Genomic DNA, 20,622 nt, shown 5'->3' on the forward strand with positions numbered 1-20,622 from the left:
CTTTCGGCAGGATAACTTAAGATCCTGGGGAGCACCTTTGTGTGAGAATATAACACAGTCATTGGAAATGAGACTTTATGTAATCATTGGACTGAACTAGAACTTAACTATCAAACAACATACATATAGGACAGAAAAACAGCATTCTCAAGAACTTATTTGTTGCCATAGCTAAAATTTAAAAAAAAAATTTTAGTTTTTTGAAAGTTTAAACAAAAAAAAGCAAAGCAGAGAAAAGGATAGAAATAATACAGATTTTTTTTAAAAAAGTAAGAAATCACTAACTGATAAATTATATATTGTCCGCAACCACAGATTGGATGAAAAAGATGTGGTATTTTTATACAATGGAATATTACTCAGCTATCAAAAGAATGATTTTGAGGCTTTTATAGGTAAATGGAGGTGACTTGAGACTATCATCATAAGTGAAATAAATCAGACTCACATGTGTAACTATTGTATTGTGTCTCTTGTATAAAATAAAAAACTAAAAATTTTATATAAGCTATATTTAAATATATCTATTATATATACACCACAATGAACTATATGCATCAAATGTATACAACATATGTCTAACATGTACATTCTATATTATATACATAATATATAATACATACAATTGTACATTATTATACATAAGGTTCAGAGTACATACATATGTATACATATAAGTATTACGTATTATATATATAATCCACATATAGTACATACGTGATAAATGACAAGCATGTATATCAGGATGATCAAAGCAGTCACCTCGAGTGATTATATGAAAGGAGGAAACAGTGCACGATGAAAGGATCTCAGAGCTAGCCAAGAGGCAGCCAGGACTTCCGCCTGCCTCGCCGTGGCGGCAGGACCACAGCTCCACGGTTGTGCAACACCTTCAGTAAACACTTCCTGAAGTGGAGACAATGAAGCAGGGAGTTCCATTCTGCTCACTTCAGCGGAGGCAGGGACAGAGCCACAGCCCAGGTGTGAGCAGGGCCAGGCCCGCGCTGTTAGAGGCCCCCAGCATGTGGCAAGGGATTCTGCTGATGCTCATGCTCCAGGTCTGTGCAGCTGCAGGTAGGCATCAATCTTTTCCAGGTTCCACCAAGTGTCAGAGAGGTCTGCTTGATTGGCATGTGCTGGCAGTGGTTGTCATGTGTAAAATATCCTGGCTAGTTCTCTCCTAGCCGTCAAGAAATTTTGCTAACCAGTCGGGCTGGTTTTAAACTGTTATTTGGGGGCTGTGGTGATGCCAAAACCATGGGAAGGAGAGAAATGAGAGGCCTTGGAATCACACTTACGTGTTTGATCTCTGAATACTGAGAAATAAAAGAGAAGATTTCAGATGGCATAATTTAAACAATGAATATGATATTTGGGTCAAAAAGTGGAATTCATTAAAACTCATTTTTGTCATTTTTAGTGCCTTAGAGACACACAGACCTGACTGGTGACATCTGCAGAAGGTTTTGGCGCAAAGCTGCTATTATTATCAGGGCTAGTTTGGCTCTTTGTATTCCATTTAGCAGTACATTTTTCATTCTCTTTATTTCATGAAAACAAATATGACTAGTTGTAAATAAGCAGTTGACAAATTTTATATTTGTAAAGAGTTGTAATTTTACCTGACAAAAATGTTGCATTTAATTTGATAATTTGCTTTTACTTCACTGGTTTATACCCATTATTTGAAAATATAAAGGTAGCAGAATATTACTTTTTAAGAATATGTTACATCTAGCTTGTCTCATGACTTTTGAAAAATTCTCAGTTAGATTTTTGGATAAATGAGACTTGATAACCCAGTTCCATTTCCAGAACTTAACTTGGCATATTACTGTAGATTCTGGGATCCTTCCCTGGTAAACCTTTTCCTGGGTCTTAGAATGCTTAATGGGACCCAGGAGTAAAACAAATGGGCCCCGAAAGATACGGGGGTTAGGGAAGGAAAGATTTTCTGCTGTGTACCCCATCAGAACAAGGTCACTAAAAATGATTTTTACTACCCCTGGCTTCTGATTTGTTTATCAGACTTGTAAAATTTTTATTTACTATTCTTAAATTGAAGACTGATGTGAGGCATTTAATTGTGTGTTTTAAAATTTCTACTTTTTAAGTAAAAGTTGATGGCAATCTTATTTCCCTATATTTTCCAGAGATGCTGTCTCCCACAAGTCTTAGGGTTTCCATTCTTATTTGAACCACAAGAACTGTTTGGGTCCTAATCACCCAGCATGCAGCCAGGGACTCTAGCATGTTACAAGAGGACCAAGGCCCCTGAATCTGCTAAACGTGTCTTCTTGCCAGCACTGGGTCCTTTGAGTGAAACTGGGGACCCCAATTGTTTCTGCCCCACCCTGGTTATGCATTCAGAACACGGTAGCAATAATGTGATGTTCTTAGAAATCTTGCTTAAAAGTACATCATCCACAGCCAAGTATGTGTTGGTGGAACAGAGAGTCTGAAGCTGCTCAAGCGAGAATGGGGAGGAAGGACAGACAGCAACACAACACCCTCTCTCCTTCCATTCCAAACAGGAAACCATCCCTTGTCTCTCATTTCCCAGCCTAGATGAGCAAAAGTCTTTCCTTAATCACTGAAATACCCCTGCCCATACTCCTATGGATTTATTTTCCAGCAGAACATAAGAAGCAAAGCGATTTTCACGTCTTGCCTCCCCCTCTTTTTCCCTGTCTTCGTCATCACTACCATCGTGCATGCTTCTCTGCCCATCATTTTTGCTCAGTTTCTCTATGCTTGAAATAAATGCTGTGTATAAGGCCAGATGCTTCTAACCAGCTTCCCAAACCGACCCGCTAATGTTTAAAGTATGTGACAGGTGTTTGTGGCACAGGAGGTAAATGAGTACATTCACAAAGATGAGAAATCTACTGTATTTCAGCAAATACAGCACAGACAGTACTTTCTGAAATTACTTTATTTCCAACTAGCCATTCTTTCTTGCCAGTTAAGAGGACGGGACAACCCAAAAAAGTATATTCAGTCTAACCTCAATAAGCCAAAATAATAGGCTTAATCATGAGATAGATTGAAGGGATACACAGAATTTCAGGACTTAAATCAGTGTCATTACATAAATCTTACTTCAGGGCTTGATGCCATATCTCTGTTTGGAGAAACATTTCTTTAAAGACATTGAACAGCTCTGAACAAAAACTAAAATATCAGTATCATGTACAAATGTTTGACTCTCCAGGGTAGCACCCAACATGTTAGCAAATAAAGTAGCACTCTGGGTTAAGGTCTGTTATATTTCAGTTTTGTTAACGAGCTTTGGCTTTTCTAAAAGTAGTAAACAGTATTCTAGCACAACAACAAATCAGTTATTCAACTGAAGCCACAATGATAATTTCCTTTTTCTTGATGCAGTTTTGCTGGACAAAACTAATCTAACATGAGTTCTGTGGGAAAGAGAAAGTACGTATTACAATAAATGAGTAGGAACATATAGTGTTACACATTGGATTTGTGTAATTCCTGGGTGTCAGTTATCTGTGTTTGTTCCATTAGCTTCAAAATAATTAACTTGACATTATTCATTGGAAGGAGGCAAGTCTAACTCCATCCACTCCAACCATTGGACATTCAGATTTGTTACATCCTGACAGGTAGATATCTGCTGTGTAAATTGTTATATTTCAGATCTCATTATTTCAGAGGCCCTTTATTTCAAAAAAATAAGATCCTCCAGGAGAAATTCTATCTGCTTTCTTTAGAGTACTTACTGTAATACAAGAATGTAGAATGAATTGGAAATTCATTTGTTTCACACTAAAAAGAGTGAGAAGTTGCTAAAAGTTTCTGAAAGAAATACCTTTTTCCTTTATGGTTTGCTTTCTTTGTTTTGATTTTCATTTGGAAGCACTCACTGTGAAAGAATGAGCTGGAAATACCTTTTATAACTAATGTACATTTGCTGAGTCCATGTTTAAGAGTCGGTTGATAAGTTTGGATTTCATGAACATGGGAGTTCACAGACCACGTAGAAGTGTGGAGATCAGGGTACACAGCAGAGAGAATGGGTGCAGAGTACATTTACCTTTAGCCCGTCTCACTACTCCTGAGTAGAGTTCGTATTATCACTTCCTATTTTTATACAAGGGTCAGGTAGACAATTAGCATTTATGACCCAAAGGAAGCTTGGACTAATACTTTTATTGGAATCATATACATTATGGATGAAAGCCATTAATACAACATTTTTTAAAAGAGCTCCTGAGGATGTGTCAGTGACATACAGCTTCTTCACCTCAGTATTAGTGGGACTGATTGCATTGATCAGACACCCCAACACACCAGCAGCGTGTTGGTACCTTACGGTGGTCTTGTTTTGTATCCTCAAAGCAGAGGAGGCAGCAGTAAATTGTGTTGATACCCCCAGTTAATTTCTGGCAAGAGTCCTTTTTTTAACCTCTTGGCACCTTATTTTTCTGAAGTAATTATGAAAATTTAACTGGACAGAAAGAAATTCATTATTTAGTGTTTCTCTAGATTTTTGTATTTCTCTTCTGGAAATGTTTTATAACTAATACAATGCATTATATGTATCAAAATTAATTAAATAGAAATAAAATATATCAGAGATTATCTCCACGACAAAAAGAAAAGCTCATGATGTTGTTCTTGAATGTGATGATATGCTAAGATGTATTTTATTTTAACTCATTATAATTTAATTACTCAAATGGCCATGGCCCCTTCAGAAATGTTGAGTTTGTATGTAATTATAGAATACTTGATCAAGCATTAGGCATTTCCCTCTTTTTTCAAAGGCTTAAACTCAAAACCTAAAATTAATATATTCTTGTGCCAGTCCATGCTTTTAAGTGTTTTTGAAACATTTCAAAACAGTAAATCTCAGGCCACTAAAACAAAAGCTCTTTCGTCAGCACCCAGTTTTAGACCTGAAGAGTTCATAGACAATTGACTCACCTTTTCCAGTTTTCCAAGAGGCGTGTAAATGGCTCTTGTGTGATCAAATCCATTAAAGCAGATGTAAAATGTCAAAATTTGACATTATGTGATATGTTTGAGTTTTGTAAGAAAATTTGAAGACATGAGTGTTTTGTTACCTGGAATATCATTGGGATAAACTAAGGCAGTAAGAATCCAGTCCTCCCAGGTGACTGGTGGACTGATAATAATTAACTCAGTGGACACCTCAGTTCTGTTTGTTTGAAAATCAGTCACTGTAACATAAATTTATATTATTTGAGGAGTTAGACTCCAGGGATTCTTGCCATTGACTTACACCCCCCCCCAACCTTTTCAAAAAATTTTAAATGGAGACAGTCTCTCTAAATTTCTCAGGCTTGCCTCAAGTTTGAGAACCACCTGCTCGTCTCCCAAGTAGCTGGTATTAAAGAGGTCAGTCACTATGCTTCAGTTCCTGTCCTCATAAATTGTGGGTAGGGTCTTTCTCTGCCTTCCAAATCCCACTGCAGTCCCTGTCCCGAGTGGACCTGTGACTGATAACCTTTCCTCAGCAGCTGCTTTCCACACAGCAGGAGCTAGATCATGTAGATGAATGTGAGAAAGCAGAAAATCTGGTGTTCACTTTGGGAAAACTGTGAATCTCTCTCCTTACAAGATTTACAGAAACAATGTGCCAGTAAGTATTTAAGATATAAATAGGTTGTATCAGATGACCTTCCAATTCTCTTTCAATACAACTGCTTGCTCAGAAAAGTCCTTCCAGGTCAGCAATGCTCTTCAAAGTCTTTGCTTCTCTAATTTTCTTTTTCTTTTTTTTTTCAGATTTTTAAAAAATTTTATTTAAGGAGGAAAAAAGAAGCAGAGAAAGGGTACAAGTTATACAGATTTACAGAAAAAAAATAAACAGTAGGAAATCACTAGTTAATGGATTACATATTGTCATCTTAGAAATAATTGTTCAAGTCACAAAATTAAAGCTTGTAAAGTGGACATTCCAACAATGATACTGCAAACAGTTCTGTTCAATGATCCAATAAAACTCAGTGATATCATTTTCTATCTTATACACTTAAATATGCATGCAGTTATATAGTTTAGAGCACTTTCTTTTCCTCTCTTTTGTACAATGTCTATTACACATTTTGGGTTTCATTGCTCCCACGGTTCTTATTACTTTTTTGGAAGAGAGTAAAACCAAATGTGACATAACAGAACAGAGTCGGTCAAATCAAAAGGGTGGACATAATAATGTAAAAACATAATACAAGGTGATCAACAATGGTTACCATAATGCCTCCCACTATCTCTAATAGAATTGTCTATATCATTAGTTATAATAAAATTGAACAAAACAGTAAAGAACAAAACTGACAAAACCAAAACATTGGAGACATTGTAGGTCTTCAAAAGTAGATAAAAGTCAACGATGTCAGGATTTTCTGGTGGTGAAACACTATTCTGCTTAAATGGTTATGTTTTGATCTGCGCTGTTTTGCTGTTATGCCCTCTTTTATCTCAATCTCCACTCCATTATTTACTTTTTTATTTTTATCCTTTTAATTAAGGGAAAAATAAACAAAAATAGCAGGATATATTATAGTAACCCACTTTGACTTTCCATTATCTCGATTTAAAGCCCTGTATTACTCTCACCATCTTGTTTTTGACTGATGTTCCCCTATTCTGTTTTGCTGGATAGTATCAGGTTCGAAAGTTTAGGCAACAGCTGTGAAGATAAAGAGATTCATTAAGACGCCCATTCTACTTGACTTTTTTCAGATTTTTTGAATTAAAATTGAAGGTTATTAATTTTGTTAATGCCAGCACATTCTACAAATCTACTATTAGGGCTTGTTCTCACGTGACTTAGTGCTTAAATATTGCTATTGGAAAATTAAAGAAAAATATGTTAGAACCAGAATAGTATTTTTGTAACATCATATGGTTTTTAGAGTGCTTTCTTTCAATTATTCTGAGGCTCATTGTCTTCTTAAAGGATTGGTTTACCTTCAGCAGTCCTTTTGGCCTCTATTGCTGATCCTCTGTGGGGATCTAAGGCAGCAAAGAAAAATGGGAAAAATCCAAGAGAAATGTCATTAAACCAAGAAACCCTGGCCATCTTTCAGTGGTGAAGTATTTTAGATTAGAGATTTGATAGAAAGAGTGGATTTCTGATATTGTCTACGTTTCCTGATGTGAGCACTCTGATCGCTGATGTGCACTGCATGAAACCTCCGTGTGCGGCATCCTTCATTTCGAGTAGAATAAGGATTGTCGTTACTAAGACCAGCTTATTTTCATTCTGCAGCTAAGTGTTCACTTTTCTTCTCTCCTCTCCCCCTTCAGTAAGCGCTGTGAAAGAGCTCCCTCAAGCAAAGAAGTATGAAGTTGTTTATCCCATAAGACTTCATCCACTGCATAAAAGAGAAGTCAAAGAACCAGAAAAACAGGTATAACTTCTGATTTATCAAAGAATTCTGAGTTAGAATAAATATGTGTGTGTGTATAATACATATCTCATGTGCATGTTGTTATGGCTTGTATATAGCTGTGTCTCCCAAAGCCTCATGCACTCATAGGCGGGACTTTCGGGAGGGAATAAATCATGTGCATGTAATCCTGGATCATGGGTGTGTGATACTGGGTTACTTTACCAATTGGTTTAGCGTAATTCTGAATATAAGTGGCAGATTTGTTAAAGAGGGAAGACCCAACCCTGAAGGTGGCTGACATCAGCCAATAGGCTGGCAGCCTATTGGAACGAACAAAGAAAGAAGGAAACCTCTCTGTTTCCTGCCTGCCATGCTGGGGACTGTTTCTCCTGCGCCATGCGACCCAGTCTTGGAGCCAGCCAACTATGGGCTGGAACGTCTACAAATTGTGAGCTAAAATAAACCCCTCCTCTTTAACTTGTGGTGTCAGATATATTGTCTCATCAATGAAAAAGTAACTAAAAAATATATATCATATGTACATACATATATATATATACACACACACACACACACACACTATACAAGTCTGATGTGTCAAATAAATTTTGAAGTTTTCAGCTGCTATGTCTCAGAATTAAATAATGGTACTGATAATGTTTATTTCATATTTGACCTTTAAATCTTTCTTATAATCTAAAGTTCCACCCTTATAATTTATTTTACAACTAAGTTTCTGAAAAGTGAAAAAAGTATGACTCAGTTATCCAAGTATATGAACTTTAATACAATGTGATTATTTATTGTGAACACTTTCAAAAATTATATAATTATATACAATTTATTTTTTTTGTCAAGCATCTCTCTCTCTCTCTCTCTCTATACACATATAACTATGGCCATTCAAACACAGTAGAAAATAAAATGTTGCCAGTGAATGTTTGTTAAAATATTAATCTGAAATTTAATTTTTCTAAACTAGCAACTTTAAAGTAATTTACATAGTACTCACAACTTAATGAAATAACACATTTCAACCAACATTCCCTGAGCAAATTTACTAGTTGCAAGGGGAAAGCTTTAAAAATGTTCCCTTCAATAGGAATATTGTAATTACTTACACTCTGAAGCCTTTTGTTGGGATCCATGAAGATATACATAATTGAGACATAACTTATAAATTGACAGAAATATACTAAAATGCACTATAGACAAGATTCCACATAGAATTTCTTGCAAAACACATTTATAACAGCAGAACCCAAAGTGGACTGTGTTTCTCAAAATAACTATCAACAAAATATTTCCACTGAGTTTAATGGAATTTGTATACACTAGATTCTTCTTCAATGTAACTTTCTTTAAGTGATTCATTGTCTCTTAAAAGTGTCAGCTACATTTTTCTGAATTATTTGAGGAACATTGGGATATAATTGAAGTATTTTTTATTATGGGTTTTAAGTGATTTCCCCACAATTGTGAAAAGAAGTTTAAGATTTTTGTTTTGAAAAAAAATTATCTTGATACAGCATGATGGCCCAGTTACTGGCACATTCTAGATGATCAGTAACAATTTTCCAGATGATCGTATAGATGAATGTGACATGATTAACATTTCCTGCAGACATATTACTTGTCTCATTCATGACTACTTTAAATTGCTGCATGAGCCTTAAGTGTTTTTCTGATCTGGGTGAAAGCGTGCGGGATCTTAATGCAGAGGACTAGTTTGTGTTCATATCTTAGCTTGGTCAGTTTTCCTTGCAAAACCCTAGAGACACAGACACTTTCCATGCTCTTTCTTCAATTTGAATTAGTAATGACATTGCTTATATCATATGTAAACTTTGAGTTTACTGCATGGAAAGTAAGGCAGGATGCAAATATTATCTCCAAATTGGATATTATGTTCATCTTGCCATATAAATCCCATATTATAATTTTTTATGACTAATTTCCAAGTCTTTAATAGCTTCAGTTCACAGATAATATGCCTATTTTTTCACTTATCTTTCTCAATAAACCTGCTACTAAACCTAGTTATTCTTTTCTTAACAGTATACTTATTCCTACCTCTATGTCTCATGTTATGGATTTCTCGCTACTTAAAATATTTATATTTGAAGAGAAGTCTGTCTATGTGTTTTTATAAGATTAGTGTGGCATATTCTTTATGTCTTAATGGAACTTTCCTCACATCATGCTGTAGTCATGGGCATAATTCCACAGTTTATTACTTGGTTTTTTAAAATACTGGTTTTGAATCTGTAGTGGTGTAGGTGCACGTGCGTGTGCCTATAAGAGTGCATGTAGCTTTCTCTTCTACTTTGAAACTGTCTGGATCAATTTTAAAAAGCTGTCTTGTCATTCTTTGACATACCCTTCCATCTCTTTTCCCCTTGTCTCCAACCTCTGTCTTGAGATATAAACATTTGTTCCGTTAACACTTGTTGACTCAGATAAATCTTTACATAGACTATCAATTGTACCTTGTGAGGAATGGCTATAAAATTCTCAGATAATTTACCTTTTTAGTTTTCAAAAGTGGCTGATCTATTCAAAGGGGAACATGTAGATATTTGGTGTTTCATAGTCTGCTAAGTAAAGAAATGCAAATATTGCCAGATGATGTGATTAAACAAATAGAAGTAGACAAATATGTATTTATGTATCTTTTTAATTCACAGTAAATGTTTGTGCATTTTTTACAGGAAAAATTTAAAACTGAATTAAAGTATAAAATGACAGTGAATGGAAAGATTGCAGTACTTTACTTGAAGAAAAACAAGTAAGTATTTTTAGCTTTGATATTATCCTCTTCTGGAAGAAATTAAAGTGTATAGTGTGTTAATTGAGTTTTACTACTTTTGACCCTCACTAATCAGCTTTCACTCTCAGCTGACCCAAGTGAATATTTTTTCTACCAAAGTAGTAGAAGTTCATTGAGTAAAACAACAATTCATTAATATTTTGATATTTTAGATTTAAAACAGAATGAACACAATGTGGAAGAGACGTCCATTTTATTTTACAAGAGACAAAATGGAGAGATACTAATGTACTTTTCCATAACTTTTAAAATTTCCTCTACATTATTGCAATTTATTATTCTAACACTGAAAGATTATATTCTAAAACCATTTGGAGAAATGATCAAGACACATATAAGTGAAATAAACTCTAGATCCAAATAAACAACCTCTCCTTATTCCAGCACCAATGGTTTTTCTATCCAGGAATCCACTTACCTATTTTCCTCATTGACTACATTATCCTATTGTTGTTCATTCTCTTCATGAGATTGAACAGAATTCAGAAAATCTTTCATGCCAGAAAAGCCCTAATTCCCTAATGGTATAGATCTCACCCAGATCTCGATCCTCTTATTTCTTGATTATTTCTAAACTAGTTTTTCCCAAACCTCTGCTTTTAATCCCAGCATCATTCTTTATAAGGTAGCAAGATTTTCCCCCCAAAAATAGTTTATTATCTTTCAAAAATCAACAAAAGAGACTGAAATTTGAAACCAGTGTGGCATAAAGGAAATAGCACAGATCTTAAATTCAAGCCAACATGAATGTGATTCTTTGAAGTCTTTATTCTCATATGAAAATAAGCAAAGTAATAATTATTTCATAGGATTAAGTTGAATTGTGCACATTACATTTCTAACCCAGCGCCTGCTCTAGAGATCCTCTAACCTGGCCTCTTTTTTAAAAAATATAATAATTGCTCACACAATATGAAATTAACTAAAGTATTTATTGATAAGTGAATGGATAAAGAAATTGCAGTATATGTGGAATACATGTGGTGATATACTATTTAGTTTCACAAAAAGAAATCCCACCATTTGCAGTAACATGGATGGATCTAGATGCCATTACACAGAATGAAGCAAACCAGGAAGATACACACATTGCCTGATGTCATTTACGTGTGGGATCAGAAGTCTGCTTACAGACACAAAGGCCTGGGAGGGGCTGGGGACAGAGCAGGGAAGTGAGAAGGTGTGGATGAAAGGCTACGAACTTCCAGTTGTACATACGTTGGTTCTGGGTATCTACTGTGCAGTGTGGTATTTGTGGTTAGTAATAATGTATTTTATACCTGAAATTTGTTAATAGAGTCTTAAGTATTCTCAGAACATACAAATGAATGAGAGCTTGATTGTGCTCATGATTTCATAATGAATTTGTTTATCAAACCATCACATCGTACAGCTCAAATATCTTCTATTTTAACTTGTTGAGTATTTAATCTCATCTACACATGCAAACAGACATACAGACAGATGCACAACTGCACATAGTCATCTCTCCATATCCTCACAGGATTGGTTCTAAGCACCAAAAGGCTACTAAATCCTCAGATGCTCAACTCCCTTAAATAAAATTGCATAATTTTGCATAGAACCTACATACATCCTTTTGTATACTTTAAATCATCTTTTGATTACTTAGTATGCTTAATCAAAAGTAAATGGTGTAGGGGGCTGAGGGTTTAGCTCAGCGGCAAAAGTGCCTGCCTTGCAAGCAGGCAGTCCTGAGTTCGATCCCCGGTACCAAATAAAAAGAAAAAGACAACAAAAAAAGTAAATGGTGTGCAAATACTTGTTATATTGTATTATTTAGGGAATAATGATACCAAAAATTCTGTATGTAATTACTTCAGTTGCAACATTTTTTTCCCAAATATTTGCCAGCTGAGATTGGTTGAAAGCTAAGGTGTGGAAACCAGGGAGGTGGTCGGTTGTCTGTATACATACATCCAGGCTCCTGTTTTTGGTCAATAAGTTTTGAAAAAGCTTAGTGAAAATGCCAGAAGGGCCCTAACTATCCAATTGGAGTCCATTCCCAATAAGCTCTGCTCTGAAGTTGCTGACTTGGGGAAAAGTGTAGTCATCCCAGTGTGAGTAGAAACATTCTTCATTGACATTCTTAGCTTTTATCAACTTTGACCCTCTCAGTTCTGCATCTTCCTAAAGTCTTTCCCCAGAGAAACCTGCAAAGTCTCACAGGAAAGCAGGCTCTGTTTCACCCTGCTCAGGAATGTCCCTTCCATTCTGGTCCTTCCAAATTAAGCAGCTTTTTCATGCTTGCACTTGTCTAGAGGGGTCCAAAGGAGGAGTTAGAGAATTACAATTTTTCCTTGTGCCATGAAAAATTCATTTTGGTCAATAGACTTCACTAGGAGTGAGAGTAACTCAGTATTTTTTTTTTCTTTCCCCAGGAATCTTCTTTCTTCAAACTACACAGAAACACACTATAGGTCCTCTGGAAAGGAGGTCACCACAAGCCCACAAATCATGGTACAAGAGTCTTCAGGTTCCTTATTAATGGGAGGATAAACCAGGAGTGTTAGCACCGTGTCCTCACCAGGCAAATCAAAGGGAAACAATGTCCATAGCCTTGAGAGTTTTTCACCAGTAATAATAACTTACCTGACCTTCTAACTCTCACGATTTAAAAACAAAAGGCATTCCTTGTCAACCCTACTAACCTTTACCATATTTCAAGGTAGGAGGGCAGAAAGAGAGTGCTTTGCCCTTAATGTTTTTGGCAGCGTAACTTTCTGTATCATGGAGAATTAAATACCTTTAAATTCTCTCCTAGTTCACCTCCATCAAACTCAAGTCTGTCTGCTCAGTGGCAATTGTAGGGTTTTGTGTGTCCCTTGAAAGATGGCAGTCAGTGTCCCTTTCCAAAATGAGCATATGACAGTGAGCTGTAAGGCTTTCTTCTTGAAGATTCCTTAAAATATTTTTGCTAGACAATGATACAAAAGTTTGCATGGTATGGGAACGCTACTGATTTCTGAGTGTTTATTTTGTATCCACTTACATTATTGAATCTGGTTACTCAATCTGTGAGTCTTTTGGTGGGGTTTTTTGGGGTCTTCTACGTAGAAGAGTATTATGTCATCTATAAATAATGATAATTTAACTTCTTCCTTTCCTTTCCTTTTGTTTCTTTTTATTGTATAATTGTCTGGCTAAATTTCCAGAACCTGAAGGAGTAAATAATGACTAAAATGTACAATAGATATTGTGAAACAGGGATAAACTGTTCTAAAGGAGAGAAGAACTAAGGTGGGAGAAAAGAAAAAAGGAAGGGGAAAAATACTGAAAAAGAAAGATGAAATGGAAACAAAGATTTGTAAATAAGGAGGGTAAGAGGGGTTGAAGAGAGGGCAAGGGTTAGGAAAAAGAAGAGGAATTAAGATATATCATACACAGGAACAAACGCCCTATGATGAATATGATCATTATGTATACCTAAATCGTACCAATAAACCTAAAAAAAGACTTTACATGGGCCAACACTTTATCTGTCCTAAATTAAAGAAGTCTTCATGGAGCAGCCACATAAAAATGTTATCAAATAAAAGGAAGGAATTGTACAGGCTCATTACAAGTGGACCTCTTTGGCTAAATTATGAAATAAAAATGAAATAGAATAGCTTGTCATTTTGGGAAAAATCCAGGCCTTTGAAAATAATCAATGAACTGTTAGTCACTGAAGCTGAAGAATAAAAGTTTGATTTGGCATGGTGTGCAAATCTGTAATCCCAGCACTCAGGAGGCTGAGGCAGGAGGATCACTGTGAGTTAGAGGCCAGTTTGAGCTACAAAGTGAGTCCAAGGCCAGCCTGACCTCCATGGGGAAATCCTGTCTTTAAAAAAAAAGTAGAAAAAAATATAATGAAAGCCTGGTGTTTGGGGGACTCAGGTTTTAAACTTACAGTCCCACAAAGTATTTCTTCTAAACAGTATTTCACAAGGTATTTCTTCTAAACAATTTTTCCCATATCAGCAGCAGCAATCTGCAATTAATACTTTATCAGTACTTTGAATCATTAACTGACATCAAATACTTTAATACTTAAAAAACTAATATTTAATTCTTGTCTAGCAGAAAATAGTTTGAAAGGGTTATGAGTCCTGTGTCAAGATTTAAAATTCAAATTTATGAATGAATCTGAAAACCATGAATACTGTGCTCCAAAAAACCCCTTGCTCTGTTTTTCTAGGATGATTGTTACTATCAAGGACACATCATTAATGAAAAGATTTCTGATGCTAGCATCAGCACATGTAGCGGCCTACGGTAAGACTTTGTTAAGGTTTTGTGTGTACCCGTGATAATGGTGTGAGTTTAATGAATCTGAAGACTCGTAAATATAATTATTTATACAATAGTTGAGCATGAATTCTAAGGGGTAGAAATTTTTGAAATTTGAAGGACATTTCTCTTTTACTGATGTGTGGCTTGCACACCTGCATTGCTTTAGGCGTTTTTTTTTTTTTTTTTTTTTTTTTTTTTTTTTTTTTGTTTGCTTATTTTAAAAATCTAGGCTTTGGAAACTTGGCGTTAGAGTCAGAATCTTAGGGAATGGAAGTTCTTTTCAATCTTCTTCCCAATCTGAATTCTTCCTAGTTTGTCTTAGTCATGCCTGTAGCTTGCATTTCTGTCTGTTACTGATTTTCTGTGCTTCTGTCTACAATAAAAATCTCTTGTAATGATCGGACTCAATTATGTGATTTTCCTTTCCATATTTCCAGTTGAAAATCATGATGAATCTTCATGTAAATGTGCTCTAAACCAAACTAGTGGTTCTCGCGGAAATTTTTCCTATGCTGTGGATTTTAAGTAATGGTACAATCAAATAATCACCTGCCCAGTTTAGGAACTTACTCCCTTGAGAATTTCTTGTAGCCTCCCATGGTCAATCCTTTATCAACTTCAAAATATTTCCTGACAGAGCCCTCTACGTTCTTCCTCTGCTGCCCTAACTTCAACTACCATGACCCTTTATTCAAGGTACTGCAAACAGACTAACAAACAAACAAACTTGCAGTTTGACTCCCTACATCTACTCTTGCTATCTTCCAATTCTCTGTGTTAAATCTGGTGTCCCTTTTTTCTTTGAACTAATTATTTGTCTCAAATATATATGATATTTGCTACGTGATTATATTCCCTGGTTATTTAATACACATCCACTTTTCCTCATTTGAGTTGACTCTCTATGAGGGAAGAGATTATGACTCTGCTCTCTGTCCTTGGTCTTAGCTGTTGAATATTAGGTGATCACTGAAAATCAGTTCAATGAGTCTTAGCCTAAGATTTCAGCATAAGGAGTAGAAAAGGAATTAATATATTTGTTTGATCATTTGCTTTCTATGTTATCTCTTTCATTCTTTCATTCTTTATCATTGTATTAGCGGGTACCTGCGTATCAGTATCATAGGTAGACAAACTGAGACTAAACTAATTTAAATAATTTTTCTTTCATGGATAATAAGTAATAGACTTCGGATTTTAACATGATCATTTAAGATTCTGAAATACGCTCAATTTTCAGTGAACATTTAGATTAGAAAGGGTAAAAATCGGAAGAATGCTGGTCTGAGACAGGAAATGTCTCTTTCAGGTATAGCAGTGGTGTGACTGGCTAGATAGTATTTCAACAGTCCTTTCTCCTTAGCAGGTCCTGTTTCTTTATAGAGAAAAGAAGTGTAGGTAATAGTGTTTAAAGGTATTGTCAACTGTATGCCATCTATTACTATGAGATAGAAATTTTGTGCACTCCTTTCTGGAACTTATAAATCTGTACCACTCAAATGCAAGACTGTTTCCTCCAGAAACTGAATTCTCATTGTACTTCAGGGGCTACTTTAGTCAAGGTGACCAGAGGTATTTCATTGAGCCTTTGAGCGCCACACCTCGGGATGGACAGGAGCATGCCCTCTTCAAGGATGAGCCCAGTGATGACCAGGATGACAGCAGATGTGGGATGGATGATGTGCTGTGGGTACCCAGATCACACCAGAATGTGGTCTCACCTGCCACCAGACTGGTTGTATGTACAGCTTTATCTTTACCTGTGATTCTGTCTTTTATCTCCTCCTAGGTTCCAGGCCCACCAGTGCAAGAGACTTATGGTGTTAAGTGACTGTTGAAATTAGTAGATTATAAAGACACTAATCATTAAATATCGCAGTATATCAATGATTCATTTAACAAGTATTTATGGAAAAACTAAATAAAAAGGTTAAAAAGCAGCTAAAATGTCACACTTATCCTCTAGGACCAGGCAAGATATTCTGCAGCCTACAACAACCCACAAAAGTGAATGATTGTTAATATTTTGAGATGACACATAGCCACCAAATTTCTGAATGTACTCAACAAATCTCCTTCAGTGACTTCCATGAGTAGTAGCCGTCTACCAGTGAGCACAAGAGACATGAGACCTGTGTACAGGAACTTGGAATGTTCTTTCTTATAAACAGTTCTGCTTCCAGCCACAGAAGAAAATGGAATGCAGCTTTTTGTTTTAAATGTTAAGTGCATGATAAAACACCTTTGCCATTATTAGTTCTATTTCCTTGAGGATCTACTTCAAATCCGATCATCTCTTAAATATTCTCAGAATCTCTAAGCACTGGTAAGAATTGTTTAGAATAAAGGCTCAGGTGTGTGCAGCAGGCTTGCATTCTACTAGTGCTATCTAAGAACCCAGAAGAACCAGTCCTGGGCACTTTGACACCGGGCTCTTCTCATTGCGTCTCAGCTCTTTGGGAATCATGTGGAAATGCCCTTGCTTTGCTGACCTGCTGTCATTTTGGCTTTCACCCACCTCACTACTGTTCCTCTGTATAAGCCCCTTGCTGTCTCCCCTTCTCTGGCTCAACACCTAATGACAATGGAGGATTTAGAAAGCTCAATCCTGGCTCCCTCTCTTTGCCTTATCTGCATTACCATATATATATATATATATATATATATATATCTTCAGCCATTGCCTCTCCCTAGCTGGCTATAATTAACTACCCATTTATGTATCCATTTAAATTCCAATAGCACATACATAATATGGTAAACTAGAACTAACGAGTTTTGAACCCCAGACAATACTTGCTTCTCTCTCATTCTTCCCACCTCAGTTAATATCACTGCAAGTCATCCTTTGCTGAAGTTCACATCTGAAAATTACCCTTGAGTCCTCTTGACTTCATCCCTGCTTATAGGGCAGCTATCGGCATGTATTTCAATCCTCACTTTGCTTTCTCTTCTCATGGCCCCAGGAACCATCCCACAGTCACCATGGTAACAGCCTCTAGTTAACCTTCCTACTCTCATTATCTCCTTAGAGGGTCCTCTTACCTTAAAGTAGGTTGGCTGATGGTTTTTATTATAAATCATACCACATCCCTTTTTTCATCAAAGCCCTGCAGTGACTTTCCATTCCATAAATAAAACTATGAAATACAAATCATTGTATGATTAGGGACATGTCAAATTCTCTAGTCCACACTTCACATATACTAAATACTAAATACCCTTTCTTGTTTTTCTGACAATAGCAAACTCCTTTTATCTCTGTTTCAAATATGCTAATATAATTGCCTTAGATTCTTTTACTAATTGTTTTCTGTGCTGGAATATCTTCTTTTCCCTGAGTTCTCATTTCTTTTGGATACATTTTGTTTATTAGCACACGTTTGCCATGCATAGAGATCACATCCCCATGGAGACTCTGTATCTATTCTTTTCCTTCAACTCTCACTTTTTTTCAAATCTTTCTTCCATTCCTTCCTTTCCTTTCCTTCCATCCCTCATCTGACTACTTATTTTTATTAAGAATCTTGTTATAGGTCAACTCCTTAAAGAAGCTTTTGCTAACCATCTTTTATGAAATAACTCTGCATGAGGGAATACCTGGAGACTGAGGCTGCGGAAAGGACTAGATTTTACTCTACGTTTTATTTCAGGCAGGTTGAAATCAAGTGATATCAGCTGCCATCTGGAGGGGAGGCTAAGTGTATACAGGGTTTAGGGCTGGGAGTTGCAATTTCAAAGACTCTGAACAGAATGTTTGTAGTGAAAGCTTTAAGGAAAATCAGTACAAGTGTGTATAAGCAGCTGGCCTCAGGAAGCCTACAGGTCCAGTTCTAAATGTTTTATGGCCCTTAGTTCTGATTTTCTGAGTGCAGCCTAAATGCCTGTTTGTAGTGGGCAGCATGAACGCAGGCCTGACAGATACTCAATCACACAAATTCACATTAAATCCACCCGTAGTGCTGGTTTCTTTCAGATACATGGGTGTATTTGTCTCTTGTGAGCTCCGTGTACGGATGGGCCCAACCTCCTTTGCTGTTATATTCCTAGTTCCCACAACACTGGTAGTCCATAAAATGTGCTAATACATATTTTGTTCCAATGGAGAGTGGGAGGTAAATATGCATTTCATCACCGGATACCTAAAAGTCAACTGGCAGTGATTTGTTTTTGGGTAATAGGAACTTAATAACCTAACAGTGCCTCCAAAAGTGCACCCTAATAATCTTGATAGTTTATTATTTAGTGGGAATTTTGGGTGTGTTATTTTTCAATAGAAAAAAATCTACTGTGAAAAGTTTGGGTTTTTTTCCTTGGAAAGAAATGAACAGAAAACAGGGACACCTGGAGCCTAGGAAAGAGTTGCACCCTGCAGAAAAGAGAGCAGAGGACAGGCAGCGGGTATCTCTGAGTGCTGTGCCATTGACAGACGATGGATGCTAATCAGGAATGAAAGGAAAGGCTGCTTCCCAGAAAACAAACAAATAAACAAAAAGCACAAAGCCAAATCCAAAACCAGAACTAAAAACACAAAATACATGTGAAAGACTTCAAAGCCAATGTTTCTCTGTTTCATTGCATGATAGTGGCAGAAATCCACTCTTCATGAAATCCAAATGCTGGTTCCATCTCCTGCTATGTACCTAAGAAATCGCTTAATTTGTTTGATTAAAATGAAACTGTCCTAGTAGTTTACTACTGATGTCCCTTCTAGCACTAACATACTGAGACTTGTCTACAGGTGATCTTGACCACTGAGGAATGTTAACAAGGTAATACTGTTTGATTTTATTCGCAGACACCATCTAACTTCTTATAAAATTACGCACGCAAATAGCAGACTGTTTCAGGGAAAGATGTTATCTTAGTAACAGTGTTGCTTATTTTTCAGGAATTAAATGGCCAGGAGGCTCAGGATCATAACAAATACATAGAATATTATTTGGTCCTGGATAATGGTGAGGTAATTATATCAGATAACTTTGTCCTTTAAAATCTTTCTCCACATAAATTTGTTTATGATGTGAGATAGTAAACATCTATGTGAATTTTTGTTGAATTTTTACTAAGTTTATTGGTACGATTTGGATATCCATAGTGATCACATTCATCCTAGGAAACATATCTTTATGCATGTGTCATAGTTTCTTTTTTTGTTTAGACTTTCTTCCCCTCCCTTCAACACCTCTTCCTTCCTTATTTGCAATGCTTTGTTTTTGTTTATCCTTTTCTCTTTTTATCTTTCCCCTTCCTTACTACCTTCCCCATTCCCCTTTCTTTTTGAATAACTTCTTATTTCACACTATCTATGATATATTGTGGTTCTTATTTACACTTTCAGCTTTTCACACCGAGAGACAATGTGATATTTACACACACGTGCCTAATTTATTTTATTTAAGAGTATGGTCTCAGGGTGCATCTATTTACCTAGGAATGCCTCAGGTTTACCCTTCTTTATGAATGAATAGTACTCCATTGTATACAAAATCCACATCTTTAAAAAAAAATCATTTGTTGGTTGACGGGCATTTGTATCATTTCCAAGATTTAGATATTACAAACTATGTTGCTATAAACATGGGTGTGCATATGTAACTGTGATATGATGCTTTTAATTCTTTTGGGAAGACTCCAAGAAAGGAAATAGCTGGGTCAAGTGGAACATCTGGTCCTAGTTTTTTGAGAAATCTCTGCACTTATTTTCCACAGTGTTCGCACCTGTCTGCACTCCCACCAACAGTGGCAAAAGGTCTTTTTCCCCACAGCCTGGCCTGCATTTGTTGTTAAAGAAATTAGAGTGAAAAGATAACCTACAGAGTGAAACGAAATCCTAGTCAACTGTTCTTTAGACAAAAGACTAATACTAGAACATATAAAGAACTGAAAAACATCAGACTCTCCAAATTTCAGTTAATTAAATAGGCATCTGAAATCAATAGAGAGATCAATAGACTTCTTTCTCAGAAGAAGTACAAATGGCAAACAAAAATGAAAAGATGTTCAACATCACCGATCATTCAAGAGATACTGGGGCTGGGGATTTAGCTCAGCGGCATAAGCGCCTGCCTTTGTAAGCAGGTAGTTGTGAGTTCAATCCCTGGTACCAAT

The 20,622-nt window shown here is 36.1% G+C and overlaps 1 protein-coding gene across 2 annotated transcripts in view; it reads left to right on the top strand.

Annotated features, from left to right (window-relative positions):
- Positions 1-652: 652 nt before the first annotated feature.
- The window catches only part of Adam28 (ADAM metallopeptidase domain 28), a 53,074-nt gene continuing 33,104 nt past the window's right edge, over positions 653-20,622 (top strand). For both annotated transcript variants that reach the window (XR_010042656.1, XM_063234883.1), the window contains exons 1-7: positions 653-1,074; positions 7,300-7,403; positions 10,097-10,173; positions 12,618-12,696; positions 14,417-14,493; positions 16,057-16,249; positions 19,403-19,474. Coding sequence is in view for 1 of the 2 variants with exons in the window: in XM_063234883.1 (XP_063090953.1) it covers positions 921-1,074; positions 7,300-7,403; positions 10,097-10,173; positions 12,618-12,696; positions 14,417-14,493; positions 16,057-16,249; positions 19,403-19,474 (756 nt within the window). In the remaining variant the exon portion in view is untranslated. The remainder of the gene's footprint in view (positions 1,075-7,299; positions 7,404-10,096; positions 10,174-12,617; positions 12,697-14,416; positions 14,494-16,056; positions 16,250-19,402; positions 19,475-20,622) is intronic.

Source organism: Cavia porcellus, unplaced genomic scaffold, assembly GCF_034190915.1.
Source record: "Cavia porcellus strain 051 isolate PalLab524CR breed Dunkin Hartley unplaced genomic scaffold, mCavPor4.1 scaffold_24, whole genome shotgun sequence".
NCBI lineage: Eukaryota > Metazoa > Chordata > Mammalia > Rodentia > Caviidae > Cavia > Cavia porcellus.